We start from the raw sequence: 18,614 nt of genomic DNA, 5'->3' as shown, positions 1-18,614 counted from the left end.
CAACAACCGGATCCAAATCCTCCTCCCACCACTGCAAGGCTTTCCACTCCTTGAATTGGTTGGAACTTCTTAACTATCTCGCCTATATTCTACTCTCTTCTGCCCCAGAACTCATCTTCATACCCTCAAATTGTCCCATACTCTCCTCCACCCTCCTCAAAATGCATCAACCCAACAGACTACTTAGTTCCAACAATCAGAACCTCCTGGAAGTTTACAAACCTATAGTACTCCAGCGACACTTCTATTAACTTTCTCCCTAGCACGACTATGGAATTCCCTTCCTCCTCACATTCAAACCACCTACAACCATTCCACTTTCAAGAACCTGCTCCACTCACACCTCTTTTCTCACTGGGAATGCCCCTGTTCTCTTCCTACCTGACTCCCTCCACTTCATCCTTACTTTCTTTTATCATATTTATCATACAACACTTATCTCCACTATCTCTAGCTACCTTTTTCTCTTTTTACTTGCCCCCTAATTCATCTCATTAACTTAGAACTCACAAGGCCTTCTCTCCTTTTGCCTTGTTCTTAATCATTACCTAATTTTCCCTTTTTAATTTACACTCCTCAAATACTTTTTACTATGTCACATTCTGTTGTTATTTTTCATGTCCTAAGAATACTCTATGATACATCTCTCAAAAGTTTTTCTTATCCACTTTGTGGTTGCCTTGTTGCTTTTATTCTCAAACTATGTATAAGTTACAAACTGTTGACTTTTATTTGATATTTGTGTATAATTGGCAAACCGTTGATTTTTTATTGTAAAAATGTACTAGGAGCTTGTCTCCCCAGGCCTCCATTGAAAATGGGCTCATTTGTGGCCCAATGGACTTTCCCAGTAAACAAACTGCAAATAAATAAATAAAATAAATAAAACTTTCTTATGGGTCCACACTGGTGGGGAATTCCAGTTTTCAAGATTTTTAGATGTTATGGTCTTCAGTATTTTGGACTTTTCATATTATACTTTCAGGATTTTGATTTTCCAAGATAATATTTTCAAGATTTTCATAGTAAACCGTCCTGGGCTTCAGGCAATTGATGCCCAGGAAAACTCATCTTGGGCACTGGCAGATATACCAAATAAATCCTTAATTTGTCAACAATATATCTATGCATAGCCCATCCCGTGGTGGTGGTGCTGCGGTAGTGTTGTCGCCTCACAGTAAGAAGCTGTCCGATTCGATTCTCAGCTACAGCGTCTTCTGCATGGAGACATGCGCGAATGGGCGTACCTTCGTTGAAGGTTGTGCATCAGGCCTGGCAAGCCGGTACGTAAAAATCAACTGCCAATCATTAGCAGACCGGAGTTCCGCTGTGGCGACCCCTAACCGGGAAAAGCCGAAAGACACAAACATATCTATGCATAGCCCATGCAGACCATTAACTTTCCAATAAATCTGAAATCCTGCTATAAAATCCTATCAAAGTCCCAGCTTAAAAAAGTACACACCCTGAATATTCTAGACACAAAAACTAACATTCCCTCATTTACCCTCCCATACCAATTATGTGAAGCTAATATTACATTTAAAAAGTACACAAAATAAAAATAACAATTTGCAGCCAGCCAAATGGGGGAAAAAGTATTGCTGACAAAAAAATATATACAGGAAGACTAAGTAAAAATTAACTGAACTGTAAAAAAGAAATCCTGACATGATTCTCACTACACCTCTAAAATAAGAAAACATCAGAACAAGATTAGAAGTACACAGACATGGTAGTCCATTCATAAAAACAATGGAAATGAAATAGTCACATTTAGTACATAAATTATGTAAATAACTTGATTACCATAATCCAGTGAAATGATTGGGAAAAAATAATTCAAAGTAAAAAAAAAAAAAAGATTATATGAGAGGTCAAGTTAATATGATTCATGAAATATTTAGAACTATAAGAGTAGGGAGCATTATTTTGTGACATACAGCTTTGCCATTTGTTAAATGAATGTTCTTTTATAAATAACATTCATGAGTCCATGAATTCCATGAATAATTCCATGTGTGTGTGTGTGTGTGTGTGTGTGTGTGTGTGTGTGTGTGTGTGTGTGTGTGTGTGTGTGTGTGTGTGTGTGTGTGTGTGTGTGTGTATGTCTATATGTTCTTTTCTTTATATAAAAAGTAAACTATGAATTTTAACACAGCTTGCTGGAGAGGAACCTTTAATCCTTAATTCTTGCCGCTGACCCTTCATACATCCTCATAATTGTATTATTCTAAAAGGTAATGCAAATGCTTCCATTTACATACTCATAAAACCCCATCTGACTATACCGAATTCTTTCAATGCATCAAGACCTGCCAACAATAGCAACATATTTGTATATTCTACTTCCCTCTTGGTCATCACTGTTTTATTAATTTTGTCAATATTTGTCTCCCCTTTCTGGATACTGAACCATACATTTTACCATTCTCTTGGTTTACATATTCCTCTGTTTTATACAATGTTTTCATAACATTTTAAAAATATTTACAATAGGTTCTCAAAGCAACCATTTCTACTTTCTGTTTTCTAAGTCATTGTGATAGAAATATTTTTGCTTTGAAGTTATCAAAGATAGCTGTATAACACCAACTTTTCTAAACTCCAGAATATTATCCAAATAGTTCCTTATTATCCCTTTAGCACTCTACAGTTGTTCCTCGTCTTTTTCTACGAGGTTCACCTTATTCTGCAATACTTTAGCATTTGTCAGTCCCTGTAATTCCTATTACTTCTTTCCCATATCTATTTCTCTCTTATTCCTGCCAAGTTTTTAAACTGAAGATGCCTTATGGGAATGCATACATTTTCAAAAAAAATAATTTTAACCCTTCAAATAAGAGCAGTTGACCCAAACTCATGGCTGGATTACATATTCTGAAATAAATGTTGCCCATGATAAAGAGAGTGTTATAGCTTGTTTTTACATTTAAATGTATTGCTCTTCTTTCTTACCTCTCCATTCCTCTCCTATATAAGAAAAACAGCTTGCATGCTTTTAACAAACATTAACTTTTATCCCTAAGAAAAAGTGTGCTGGCAACCTTTAAATAAATACATTAAAATCATCTACTCCAACCCTATCGCACCACCAGACCACTAAGATCCAGCAACAAAAATCACTTGCAGATCACTAAAGCCAATAACTCTGCTGGTGAAGCACTATTCTCTTGCACCATAGCCAAATTATGGAACTCACTCCCACCCACAATTACCTCCGTACCATCATGCACCAACTTCAAAACTTTATTAAAAGCGCACCTAAAAACATGCTGGCTATGCCCTTGCAACTCCCACTCTAATATCATCCACCCCATCCAACTACTACCTTTCTTTCACCTCCACTAACTACCTTGATGATAGCAAGCTCAGATGCTCATAAGCCTAGTAATTATTATACAGCAGTAACTTCTCATTCTTACATTTGTTAATGCCTGTTATGTACTTCACAGATAAAGATTCTAGTTGTCTAGTGATGTACTATGTTCTTCATCTGTAAATATGTTGTAAGTAATTTCTATGTTAAATTGTTAATCACGATGTAATCCAATGTAACTACTGTCTGTTTATTTTACTGTGGAGCTTTTCTCCCCGGGCCTCCGCTGAAAATGGACCCACGTCCAGTCAGACACTCTCGGTCAACAAATTTAAATAAATAAATAAAATAAATAAATAAAATATGCATTGCTTTTTTTGTTTTGTTTTGTTTGTTTGTTTGTTTTTTGTTGTTGTTTTTCAAATTTTATTTTTATTACTTTTCTTTTAAGTTTACTAGAGGTATCAAATACAAGATACAAGATACAAGTCAATAAGAAACATGGTCACACACACAAAAAAACTGATCATGCTAAACAATAGCAACCAGTTATACAAAACGATAGTTTCCTATATAACAGCATTGACTAATATAAGGTGTAGAATTTGTTTGTTGTGAATGTGAAGGAAAGGGTTGTTTGGTTAGTAAGTCTGCAATAGGGAAGCAGAAATCTGTTAAAGTTCTGGAAAAATCCAAACTATTTACAATATATACAAACCATAGACCAGTCAAGGTTGCAGGATGTCTCAGAATGCTTAAAAAGAAACTAATCCAATCCTCAGAACACTTTTATTAGCAGAACAATAAAAAGCTGGTAAGCGCTTTTGTTCCAAAAATACAGAACTTCATCAGACAATCCACACTTCAAGCCACTGATATTTAAATTACATTAAGGTAATCACATGAGTAAAAACACATTTCATAGCCACACCCCTTAAAGTTATAGTAAAAAAATATACATAAATATTTATAGTGTAAAAAATGATAAGAGATTGCAACCTAGCATTTGTTCAACATATAATGACAATAAGCAAAATGTTTTTTTCATTATAGATTTGGAAGAGTACAGTAGAGGTGTTGCTTACCCCAGTCTCCCACCCTCACAGGAATGGGGTAACAAGTTTAGGGACTATAATGGAAGCAATAACAATGCTTCTGACTTACACCCCTTACACCTTGAACAGGAAGAGCCTTTTTTAGACCAGGAAGAATACCCCCTTTAAGACGCTCAGAGCGATTGAAGAACAGGAATCCACCCCCAGACAATATGAGGGCAAAAGGATATCAAACCCCACAAAGATCCAACAACAGGTGAACAGGGGAGGGAAGATGAATGGGAGGGGGAGGTACCCCTACAGCAGGGCATGGAACAACAGGAGTTAAATAGCCTGAATTTTAGTGATTTTGATGTGGATATACCCCCCACAAACCCTGTGGATGAATTATGTGATCATCTCTTACCCCCTTGTTGCATTGCTACAAACTCTTTAGGTGATTTTAAAGTGTACAATTTCTCTAATGTTGATTTGGATATTGCTCATTGTGACCTTTTTGCAAAAGGCTTCATCACATTTGTTCCTAGGCAATGTAGTGATGTAGGTAATATTTTAATGGATCTAAAGGTATATACCCGTAAATTAAATCTGAGAAGCATGTTTCAGAATTCTTTTTCTGACCAATTCCTTAATCCCCTAATGATTTTGAGTACCTACAACCCCCCATTGCACCCCATGATCCTATTATTTGAAAAAAATATGTGAATTGGATATCCGGAATTTAATGTCCAGGCATAGAAGCCTGAACAGGGATGATATAGAAGAAGGACATACTATTAAAGAAATTCATGGTTTCCTAGAAAAAATTAGGATCATGAAACCTGACAAGGGGGGCGGTGTTGTTTTTATGAATTCAGTGGATTATAAGAAGAAGATGTTACATATTCTAAATGGAAGAATATATGCAAAGTCCTCCCTAAATGAACTGAATAAGGCATACTTAAAAATTAAAAGTGAACTTCAGGACCTGTTTATTGAAGGATCCATAACAATTGATGAATTAAATTACCTTACAGTCCCTCAACCTAAGGAATCGGTAATATTTGGGTTACCAAAGCTGAATAAAAATTTACAGCAACCACCAATGTGCCCTATAGTGGATTCCAAGGGTTGTATTACACAACCTTTGGGTAAATTCTTGGATGCTAAATTAAAACATTTAGTACATAGTGAATCTCATTTGTGCAAGGAATCATGGAATTTTTTGAAGGCCATGAATGATGTACCTTTTAAGGACACCTATATGTTTCTCACTATAGACATCAAGGCTTTACATTCAATAATTCCACATGACATTGGACTAGCCTGGTTTAGTGAATACCTATATGACAAGAAGGTTGGACATTTTGAAGTATTACTATATCTACAACTTTTGGAAACTGTTCTAAAGAACAACTTTATTCTATTTTAAAATGAGTTTTTTCTACAACAAGGGGGTGTTGCTATGGGATCAGCTTGTGGGGGTTTATATGCTAGTATAGTAGTAACACAATGGGAAAGGAAATATTTATTCCCCTCTGAATTTTACCCTTACATTAAATACTATTGTCGGTTTTTGGATGATATTTTTGTCCGGTGGGATGGAAACCTGTGGGACCTTATGGAAAAATTAATGAATTTATGTCCTATATTGATTCAACGACACAGTTTTTAAGGTTCACCCACAATTTTGATTTACATAAGATATCATACTTGGATATTTTAATAACCAAAGATTATAATAATGGAAGTTTTACTTCCAAAATGTACAGAAAAGAGACCTATTCAAATTCCTTATTACACTATAGCAGTACACACCCTTACAAACAGAAAAAAGCTATAGTCAAGGGTCAACTTGTCTGTGCTGCATGCATGGTATCCAATTTGGATGATTTTTTAACCGAATGTGAAGTTTTAAAGAACATGTTTGTGAAAAGGGGCTATCCCATAAAATTTGTTACTGAAATTATTCTGGAAGTGGTTAACAAGAGGGAAAGGAATTTTTAGACAGCACTTTTAATTGAATTTCCAACACACCAGATCACCACAACTAGTGTGACCATTGGTGATCATGATGATGTGAACAGAAATTATAACACATCCTTTATAACAATTTTTACTGTAGACAGCCTTGATTTAAAAAACATTTTAGAGAAACATTGGACCATACTTCAACAGGATAAGAGACTAAGACAACATGTAGATACAAGGCCCACTATAATATGTAGAAGAGGTAGGAATTTGAAGAGTTGTTTCGAAAAGAAACAGAGTTCTATGAAAAATAACAATGGTTATATGAACAAGTGTGGCATGTGCCACTTCTGTAAATATATAAAGGAAGGATATGAATTTGAAATAAATAACACTATTTTTAGACTAAAAAGGAAATATAATTGTAACACTGAAAGGGTAATATATTGTGCTTTGTGTGAACAATGTGGGTGTTATTATATTGGCAAAACAGAAAATTGAGGAATCGTATTTATGAGCATTTACATGAAATAAGGAGGAAAAAAAGAAACAAATGCTCTGAGTAAGCACCTGATAGAGACTGAGGGGCATTCTTTTCAATTTTTTGTTATAGATCACATCACTACTGAAATAAGAGGGGGTGCCTGGTCTATTTTGTTGGAAAAAAGGGAACTGTACTGGCAGTTGGTTTTAGATGGTGGCAACTGGCTGGGACTGAATGAGAATATTCCTTAGTTCCCTGTTAAGATTAAAAGCCTTAACGGGATAATTTATAGATTATTTTTTCATGTTTAATATTTTAAATTTTTAACAACAATGTATACCTTTGAAATGAATAATGTTTTTATAGTGATAGGTGTGCACATATGTATATTTACTTTTATATTAACATATATATATATATATATATATATATATATATATATATATATATATATATATATATATATATATATTCTTACATTTAGAGTTATTGTTCCAAATCTATAATGAAAAAAACATTTTGCTTATTGTCATTATATGTCGAACAAATGCTGGGTTGCAATCTCTTACCATTTTTTACACTATAAATATTTATGTATATTTTTTACTATAACTTTAAGGGGGTGTGGCTATGAAATGTGCTTTTACTCATGTGATTACCTTAATGTAGTTTAAATATCAGTAGTTTGAAGTGTGGGTTGTCTGATGAAGTTCTGTATTTTTGGAACGAAAGTGCTTACCAGCTTTTTATTGTTCTGCTAATAAAAGTGTTCTGAGGATTGGATTCCTTTCCTTTTGAGCATTCTGAGACATCCTGCAACCTTGACTGATCTTTGGTTTGATTACAGTGTTTGTGTTATTTTGTTTTTTTGGTATTTACAATATATACAACATTATATACAACATTACAACATGGGTGCCACACTGAGATGAGTTAAGGGGTGTTTGCAGTGTCTTACATTTAGTTATCAGTGGAGAGGTTGGGTTTGATCTTTTATTTAGCAATGCTCTTCATGAAGTTCAGTCCTATTATGGCAAGAATTCTTGTTAAATAAACAAAATGGATTAAAGAAGAAGGCTCCAATATGTCTGATAGTAATTATTTTTTGTGTTTTTCTTAACTAATAATTTATGTGAGGTTATACATTTTATAGCCATATTTCTGAAATTATCCCAGGAGATTTTATCTTTGTAAGGCCAATTTTTTTGCTATGAAGTGTTTGATTAGGGCACACACTGTGATTAAGACAAGCTTATGTACACCTGTGAGTGATTTTGGAACTACATGAAGAATTGTGATTTCCCAGGAGAAAATGTTTTTTTATACCCCATTTTTTCTGGCCTTGCTCTGAAAGAGCACCAAAGTTTATAAATGGTTTTACATCTCCAAAAAATATGAAGCAAATCGGCATTGACTAAGGGGCAGAAGGGGCAGGAAAGTGTTTTCTAACTTAAAATGTGCATTGTTATATTAAATGGATTAAAGTATTAAGGTTGCTGTATAACTTATTTACTTCCCACAGTTTCAGACTAAATTTATCATTAACTGAACTGCTTGCCAACATACCTTTAGATGTTAATTAAACTGTATGTCATATTTTTCATTCAGTATACATTGTTCAGACCTCTCATATTTAATCGTTTCACCTGCAAACTGCTCGTCTCCAAATAAAAGCAGACAGTAATGACAAATAAAAGCAGGCAATAACTTTGCAGATGCATGAAAAAATCTTTGTAAATATCATTCAGAATGCACTGATCAAACCTCGGTAACCATTTACAATGTGAGGACCCACTGAATGACTAAAAGATTGGACTTCCATATACTACGTCTAAGATGCCCTTTCTCATAATATTGCCTTTTCTCTGAGGCATGGTGAAACTTGGTCTTGCCCCCCCCTTAAGAGACAACAGCAACATATTCTTTACTCTACTTTTAAGGAGAAGAGTGATTTTTGAGATTCACTCTTCTCCTGTGGTTTCTGTCTTTTTTTAAGCTTTTTGACAGCATTTCAAGTGCCAACATTTCAGTTGGGAGCTTCAAATCTCTTAATTATGTGCATCTGATTAATTACTTATACCAGTAGTCTTTCTGTCTCCCAGTGAGAACATTTACTAAATGAATGAATTGCTAATGAATTTGTAAATACAAGAAATGAGTACCATTTGTAATTATTTATTTTATTTTGCATTTGTTTATAGTGAAAGAAGAATTAAAGGATATACTTATAGAAATGAATCAGGGTAAGTCACAAGGGCCAGAGAGAACAGCATTAGAAATATACTTAATATTGTAAAAATGTAGTGTTACAGTATGCACTGTGGAGAACAATATATCATCAGAAAATGGGAGATGTGGCATGATAGGCATGAGGGAAAGGATTATGACACAATAAGGCAGGAATGTTGATACTACCTCACCACTGACCTCTTCATTAATCACTATAAGACAGGCAGTGAAACTGATAGATTCTAAAATGGGAGGACAAGGTATTCCACAGTGACAATTTCTTGAAAAGTGGATAATGCAAACTGACCATCTCTGTTACTGGCAGCAACTCTATACTGATTTTATGTTTTTGAATGAAAAGGAGTGTTACAAAAGGTGTGAAAGACCAAAAGAGATCTTTTAATACACACAGAACTTTGAAAAATGTCTAAGGGGCTAAAGTTTAAATCACTTAAGGCACAAAGCCCAAGGCAGTGAACTGTATTACAGATATGAAGAGTGATTGGACTTTATTTATTTATTTTCATTAGTAACTGGGTAGTGTCTGACTGGGAAACAAATACATTTTCAGTGGAGACACGGGGAGAAAAGCTCCCAAAGTAAGGTTACAATATTTGTAGTCAGGAATGCAAGTTACAGTACAAAATAATTACTAAGAAGTTAACATAATTACATAGTACAATATAAATCAAGTTAATAATAGCTGATAAAGTCAAAAAAATCCAAACAAAAAAAAAATCAAATGACATCAATAAACAAATAATAAAATCAAACACTATTGAGTGAAATAGGCAGAGAGACAGAAGGTAGGGTAGTATGTTGGCTTAGCCAGGGGAAGTACAGGAGCATAACCAGTGATTGGAGAAATAATTTGAAAGGAGCTGTTTGAAGCTATGAGTATTAGGTATAGATAGTAGTTGCTGGGGAAGGGAATTCCATGTTTTGACTTCTAGTAAGAAACTTATTCATGGAACTTACAGTAGCACAAATAGGTATACGATCAGGTGGGAAGCTGACCTGCAGACACAAATGTCTATGGACCACTCGGCTAAATTGATTACATTGGTTAAGTATTTAAGAAAGTTCAGACATTACAGATGTCTTGGATGGCAGTGCATGTCTAAATACTTTTACACACCATCTAGGTTTACATGGTTGTGAAGGGCTAACACAGCTTGCCCAGATTTTTAGATGCCTTGACTACCTCACCCCTGCGTATAATGAAATAATATCAGCTATATTAAGGGACTGCATCTTGCAAAGAGCTTTTGAAATATTTGTAAAATATGCTAGAAATATGCTTTAAGTGCAAACCTTGCTTACTGAACTTTAATACGCTGAACTCTGTTTAACATAATAAGATGTTTACCAGCTCATAGAGTCAAATAAGAGGAACCATCACAGTCAGCTGAAGTCAGCTAAGGGATAATTGTTCTCTTAGAAGAGGAAGTATGCAGATCTACTGAAAATAAAAACTAGACATGATACAAGTACTGTTTACAACTTTGGAAATAATTTGTAATTTCTAAAATTTCCATCTGTTCAAAACTGCCATGACCTTGCTGAGCTTGTTTGTACAAGATTATAAAATGCTCAGTAGCCAGCAGTAAAATGGAACTCATCATCCAAATCTGATTTGATTGCTTTGATTTGATCAACATGAACTCTTAGCTTGGACTGAGCATACAGTTTTGCCAGTCTTGGTACTATCTTGTTTGAACAGATAGCTGCACTGATAAATCCTTAGAGTCCCTCTGTCAGTGAACAAAGTTGATTTTCTTGGCTTATACTTGGAAGTACAAGATAATTTTTTTGATTTGATTTCCTTTGTTGATTATTTAGTATTATTTGGTAATAAACTGTTTAAGCTTATGCCTTGATCTCTTGTGTCACTTCTTCTCAATAGTATTACCCTAAGAACCTTGATAACGGACCATAAAATGGTCTTCCCAGGAGTCTCTATGGGATGTTGAACATGTCTGTTCAATACTAAAACCTGTCATATAATATTTCTCACTATTGTTAAACACAACCTCTTCTACGTTTTATCTAGGTTTTGAACTCATTTACACATTAGTCATTCTAGTTTTCCATTAAAACCTTTCAATCAGTTTAACTTGCTAAATTACAACTCATCAGTACATATTCATAGATGCCTTAATGTGTTGTGCACTGTGTAAAATGCCTCAGAATCCAGACACCTTTTTAAAAATATGTTACCATGAAAGCCCTCAGTGATGTGCTAACAATTATCTGCTAAAGATCTTGATGGACAAGAAATCTCTTAACCTAAATGCTATGTTTTTCAGACAAACAGCATTCAGTTTTCTAAGATAGTCTTCTGCGGTAACTATCCTATCAAAATTCAACTGTATCCAAAATGATCTGCAGGATATTAATCATCTTCATAGCATCTTAAGTAAAAGGACTGACCTTCAATGGAGAAACTGCATGCACAACGGAACTCCTCCGAGTAGTCAAATGGCATTGCCTTTACTGAAGATGTGGTAACCATTATGAAAAATCCTTTTTTGTGGTACAGTTCAAATGCACTATATCCAGGAATCCAAAGATTCTGATGATGGAAAAAAGTAGAAGCTTTCCTAAATGAGGCCCTCATCTCCCACTGTTTCAGTGTGAGAGTTCCATCAGTCTGAACATAAAGGAAGTAATTAGGCCTTTCAGCAGATTCAAAGGAGATAAGATGCATATCTGTTAAGAGAGCAAGAGGTAAAATAAACATTTACAGCAATTCAAAAAGAATAACAGCATGCATTCAGTACATGGAAATTAAGTACTTCATAATCTTAAGAGTTTGACAATTTATATTCATATTCAGTTTTCATATATAACCTTGAACCCATTTCTCATGTTAGGCTGCTTAGAACTGTTAAGTTTACATGGCATATTCCAGACGTCACAGTGAAGGCATCCAGGGAGAGCAAGTGACCTTAAGTGAAGATGTCATTTTCCTTTTAGAATTAGATGATTCTTTTTTTGTTAAACAGAAAGCTGTTGTGTATTTTCAGTAGCTACACTGCAATAGCATCGACAATGGTCTCCAAGGGGTATAGTCACAGTCTGGTCATTTACAAAACTATCAAAACTGCATCGCTAATTGCCTCATAGGGATTGCAAAATTAATTGATATGAAGGGTTTAGCCCAAGGGATGTAACTTTAAAGAAGGCAGAGGTACCCTTTCCCCTGTATAAGCTCTAAATAAAACTTCATCTCCAATAAATACTATGTTCAAATGTAGAGGTCATCTAAAACAAGTGATGTATCTCCAGAAAAGTACAGTGATGGATTTCCAAGATCATTAAACACACACACACACACACACACACACACACACACACACACACACACACACACACACACACACACACACACACACACACACACACAAGCATATACATGCCCATGTATAAGTATTCATAAACACATGCTGGCACGAGTGCACACATACACAGGTGCGTGCGCACACACACACACACACACACACACACACACACACACACACACACACACACACACACACACACACACACACACACAATTATTTAGCAGTGATCTGGCAAATTAGATTGGATGCCACCTTTCCTGGTTTTAATGACTCTGGGTATTTTATCTGTTATTAAAATCAATGGCCAGTTAGTTGTAAAATCAGTGATCCCTCCCATCTTTTTGGTGTAAAAGGAAATTGTTTTATTTATTATTTTGTTCTGATGTAGTCAGGGCTACTAGCTGACTGAATGCACTAAACGTTTAATAAACCTTGCTGTGTTTTATTGTGTGTCATGCTGTCAGTGTTTGTTTATCTTATTTGTCTGGTTTACGTTTGGTACTGTTGATGCGTCATATTTACAGTTCATCAACAAAAATAACATCCGTATATTGGTGATTATATAGTATCATGTCTCAAGAACCTTATATAACAAAGAGATAGCTTTGCTTGGCTTACAGGCACTGACATTTTACATTAAATGACATATAAACTGATTTTGTTGTATTTGTGATTAGAGTTAAAAATAAAACCAACAGACCATGGACTACATGATGCATTTCAAATTGTAGTAGTGTGGGTAGATTCATCTCTAAACACAGACTTCATCAGACAATTCACATACTCAGCTATTGTTGCTTAAATACTACATGGCATATTCCGGATGTCACAGTGACGGCATCCAGGGAGAGCAATAAGGTTTTTAGGTTCATAGATTACTACTAAGCTAACAGCCCATGCAAGCCATTTTAAGCGTAGCCAATTATCCCCTGTGAGACTCAAACCCTGCACCTTGTGTTTGTAAGGCAAACACCCTAACCATTAGGCCACTCTCCCAACCCCAAATGGTGTTGAAAGAACTTCATAAGTTCATAGATTACTACTAAGCTAACTGCCCTTGTGAGCCATTTTAAGCCTAGTCAATTATCCCATTTGAGAATCAAACCCTGCATCTTATGTTTGTAAGGCAAGCACCTTAACCATTATGCAAAACCTAATCCCACCTAGGTTCATAGATTAGTACTATGCTAACTGCTCTTGTGAGCCATTTTAAGCCTAGCCAATTATCCCTTGTAAGACTCAAACCCTGCACCTTGTGTTTGTAAGACAAACACCTTAACCATTAGGCCACCCTCCCAACTCAGATGAAGTAAGAGAAGAGTGGTGTTTTAAAGACCACCTTTTATAAACTTCTTTGAAATTTACATGCTTTTCAAGAACTGGATAAACACGAGCATTTAAATCTAATTTGTTATATGTCTTTATGATAATGTAATTTGCTTTGTAAATCATTACCATTGAATCTAAAGCAATATTTTGTTATACAGAAGAAAATAAACCTTTAAGATGTGATCAATTAAAACCATGACTAGTACTCACTAAAATCTTAATTGATCGAGCTAAGTGCCCAACACTGGCTGGTCAATTAGTACACTGTCAAGAAGATATGATACTAGATAGGTATAGTTGTAATGAATAAGACCTCATTATTGGCAGTGTATCATCTCCCTGAATCAAACACTGTTGTCAGACCTCACTACAATTGGGTTGTTCCTAGCAGCCCATGCATCTTGTTAGCAAATCACTCTCCTGCACAGACACAGACACACACACACACACACACACACACACACACACACACACACACACACACACACACACAAACTTTCACTCACCCACACACAAAAACTCTTAGGTATTCATACACACATCCATTCATCTGCAAACAATACATCCACATCTCCTCCTATTCATGGAGAAAGGCAACCATTCACCCACTCACCTGTTCCAGCACACAAACTCACACACACACACACACACACACACACACACACACACACACACACACACACACACACACACACACACACACACATGCAAACACACACACACACACACACACACACACACACACACACACACACACACACACACACACACACACACATTCATGTTCCTATATATGCACACACATCCACACACTAACACCCCCACTCCTATACATTTACTGAACTTACCTGCACTGCAAGTACTCCCATAAGACTAAATAGGTAACTACTATGTTTTTATAGCAGTCACTTTTTTCTCCTAAAGTAAAATTTTACGTTGGCCAAGCAAACTAGAAGCAGCTGTCATTTCCACAGGATAGCATATGACTAATTAGCATGTCTCATTCCCCTGCACTGCAGCATAGCTATGTGGCTTTACGTGCAAGACCACTCTCCATGCTGAAGCCCCCACAAGGGGAAGATCTCAGTTGCAGAATAGCCTCTGAATAGGAAAGTCTTATAGTGGTGGAGAAACCTACTCAGTTAAGGCCTCCTCATTTTGCTAAGCTTTTTGGAATCCCAGGGTGTATTTACATAAAGCACATTTGTTTGATTATTTGTTTTTCTTAATATCATATGTATGCTCATAAATCCCCTTACTCATAGCTCTGAAAGTATGCCCTATATAGAAAGCTGAACAAGATATACATTATGCAGTACAAACCATATTTCTGGAAGCATAAATAAAGGCTCCTGATGATGCATAACTCATCTTTGTGTTGTCACAATAAAAATGATTATTTGCAATAAAGTAACAATATTTGCATTATTATAAACAGTCTATTTGTACTGTGAATATGGATTAAACTTACTTCAAATAATGCCTTCATATTTTCTTTCCTTTTACTACAGAATGAAGTAGCATTGGAAACAATCTGAGTAATCCATGCAATTCCTTGCAAAATGTGTATTCATTTTAAAAGTGATCTTATTCTGCCTTACATCAAAACTATAATTAGTACAAAAGCCACTGAAGCAAATTCTAATCTATCAATTTATTTTTACTACTTACACTATCCCAAAGACATAATGGCTTATAAATGGAATTTCTGCCATCAAAAATCTCTCCCTTTAACTCACTTAAAAACACTTTTAGATGACCTCTGACAGAAAATTTGTCAAGAGGTAATCCGATTTCCTTCTAAGACTTGAGTCGTCAATGATCATTGCAATCATTTGTCATTTCACAACATCCCTTTTAGTACATGTTGTGTGCATATTCTGCAATGCAAATATGAATCAGTGGCTTCATTTCTAAGAAAAGTTATAAGCCAGCAAATAGTCTGCAGTTGTCACTAACATAAAACCTAGTAATACAATACTGAACACACTATTGTTAAAATTAATCTAAACCTATTGTGTTGCACTGAGATACTCAAAAGATGCACACGGTATATCATTACTATCATTACATGGAAAAAGTAAATCATAGTTAAAATGAAAATAGCATTTCACTTTCCTAAAGAGATGATTAGAATATGTATAAATGTGGTCTCACTGGGATATAAATGAATCAGCATATCTGGGAGCTATTGCCCCCATTGCTGTAACTTGTGTTTTCTGAAAATCCTATCTTTACATACATAAAAATGTTATTTAAAATTACATGTAAACAATCAGAATCAAATTGCTATGTATCTGTGTTAATATGGTATCATCCAACAAGTAATATTTTAGTCAGTGGTTACCCGGATCTAGTTGTTAATGTCACCTGTAACAAAAATGTCATCTCATCTCAATATCTTCACTTTGTCAATAAAATTCTTGACTTATTCTGACTGTATTTTGATTACTGTTTGCCTCATTTTCCAGATGAACTGTGACTTGACAGCTGTGATCAGTCCAGTCAATTAACATAAATAAATAAATTAATAAATACAATTCCTTTGTATCCTTTTAAAATGAACGTACTGTGTCCATTCCAGGCTGCAGGAGGAATAGTTTGGTGAAGAAGCCAAAAATCAGCAGGACTTCTTGTTTCATTTTTTGGACCACTAATTTGTGGTCACAGCACGATGCATAAAACTACTGCTTTGGCAGTAAATCTTGAGAAATAAAATCTTGTAATCATGGTTATAGCATTTAGTACCCTTTAGGGATAATATAATAATTTAGGAAATGGATTTTCTAAACACACTAACTTGTTTTGGAGATGTGGTATCACCATTTATTTTTTATTTATCTTGATGGATTTAATGATTAACACAGTAAAGAAGTCTCTCATGCCACAAATATGGATAACTTACTTCCTAACTACTAACAAATATTAATTATATAGTGCAATACAGTCATAAGAGGCTTAGTGCCCTGTAATCACTGAAACACTGAAAGACACCAATTCAAGAAAAACCTCTTAACAGTTTACTACTCCTGTCCAAATTATTATGCAGAATTATATCTATCAATACTTTAATAAAACTACATCTCATAAAATATAATCCGCTTACTGTAAAATTGCAAAATTTGCTGCTTACCCAGCAAGACCCCTCCACATATGATATGTCCCAACATGACATTTCCCAACAAATTGACATCAAACTGTAAATGCCATCCCTATTGTCTCTTATTACACAGTAAAAAACTGATAGGCTCTTCTATTAGTGAAACAGATCAGCACTAGAATAGGTGACAGAGTCCTAAACAACGTCCTACCTCAGTTACAGTACTCTTTACCTTAGCATATATGAGAAGCAGCTAACTTCATAAACTTCAAAAGGATCTATAGGACAGCCTTGACATTATAGTGTCCTTTCCCATCTGTGCTGTCACACAACTCCCTAGCTCTGCAAACATACCTGGACCTTAACGTAAGACAAATAGCATTATGATGCCTTTGAGAATGGTACACTTTCTATTTGTTTGCTTATTATTATCATCAAGACTGCTCACTCTGCACTTTCTCTGTCCTTAAGTAATCCACGTCAAAAATCCATCTTTATCTGAAATTCAGTATACTTTCTTTAGCCTCCTCTCGCTTTTATCTAAAATCTCTCTGATTGCAAATATTCTGTATATATTTTATTGTTTGTACACTTTGTACACACAGGCTAAATCAGTAATCTGTTTGATGATTATTGTAAACTTTGTAATATACTTTGAATTATACCTTTTCAAGTCATAATTTCTTTGTTCAAATATTGTAATTTGAATGTTTGTGTTTCCCTACTTACGGGTCCCATATGACATTGGGAATTGCCCAGTAGGGCTAACCTGGTTAACAAATTCAAATAAATAAATAAATATTGTAAAATGCTTCCTACTCCTAGCTGATTATGCAAGTAGTTACATATATCAACAGCTTGATTTTCTTTTTGGCTTACTTATAAAAGAAATCAAAATGTCGAGTTCAGATGACAAAATACCATGTAAGAGTTTGGCAGTTTTTTCTAGGGGTAGTATCAATTTATAGATCTTCTGGGTACTTATCTTTATCAGTGTTTCACTGACCTCTAGACATCCTTACTTTTGCTGCTGTCCACTCTATTGCTTATATTTCTGATGGATGTTTATAAGCTAATGAACCTCCAAATAGTTCATCTTCATTCCTGTTGAATATAACTGCCTGAACATATGAATATGAACATTTCAAATCTTCATAATGTATAAGACCATTTAGTTATTTGTTTGTTTGTTCGGTTGATTAGTTGTTCAGGCATATTTGCTGATGCATATACTTCTAAAGTTAGCTTTAATACTCATGTGTGTTTTATTTAATTAATTAATTTAAGGGAAAACTACATTTATTACCTTTAGTTATTTGTTTTACAAGATGCGCAGTTATTATGTTGCTTATAACATGGATGTTTGACCAGTGATTATCCAAACCTAAAATGGTTAATGTTGGATTGCTCCTGGAATCTGTCCAGGGTAATTTTTTATAAGTTTTTGCATATCTTCTTTCACCCAAAAGTGAAATACTAGTTACATCCATCCATACAGACATATATACATGCATACAAATATTTCATGCATGGGCATTAATGTGCTTCTAGCCTGCCAATATACCAGAACAGTTGTTCCTGTAATAAGTGTCCAGGCTGTTCCTAAAAATATTTAAATTATTGATTACTTTAATGTAATTTGGTAGTCTATTCCATGCATCAGCTCTCTCTCAGAGAACCAATTAATACAATTCTCATTTCTATAAAATCTTCTGCATTGATTGTCACCTCTTAAATATCTGTATGACACTGTACAAGTTCAGATATTTTAGTCCTTCATAATAACTTAAATGTTCACATC

The 18,614-nt window shown here is 34.8% G+C and overlaps 1 protein-coding gene across 1 annotated transcript in view; it reads right to left on the bottom strand.

Moving 5' to 3' along the window:
• The window catches only part of OTOGL (otogelin like), a 3,472,886-nt gene that overhangs the window by 1,271,473 nt on the left and 2,182,799 nt on the right, over window positions 1-18,614 (bottom strand). The window contains exon 33 of the mRNA XM_044088067.1: window positions 11,471-11,749. Coding sequence (XP_043944002.1) covers window positions 11,471-11,749 — 279 coding nt within the window. The remainder of the gene's footprint in view (window positions 1-11,470; window positions 11,750-18,614) is intronic.

This window comes from Protopterus annectens, chromosome 11.part0 (assembly GCF_019279795.1).
Source record: "Protopterus annectens isolate FY-2018-M chromosome 11.part0, PAN1.0, whole genome shotgun sequence".
Taxonomy (NCBI): domain Eukaryota; kingdom Metazoa; phylum Chordata; order Ceratodontiformes; family Protopteridae; genus Protopterus; species Protopterus annectens.
This window is presented reverse-complemented; position numbering and strand designations above follow the sequence as displayed.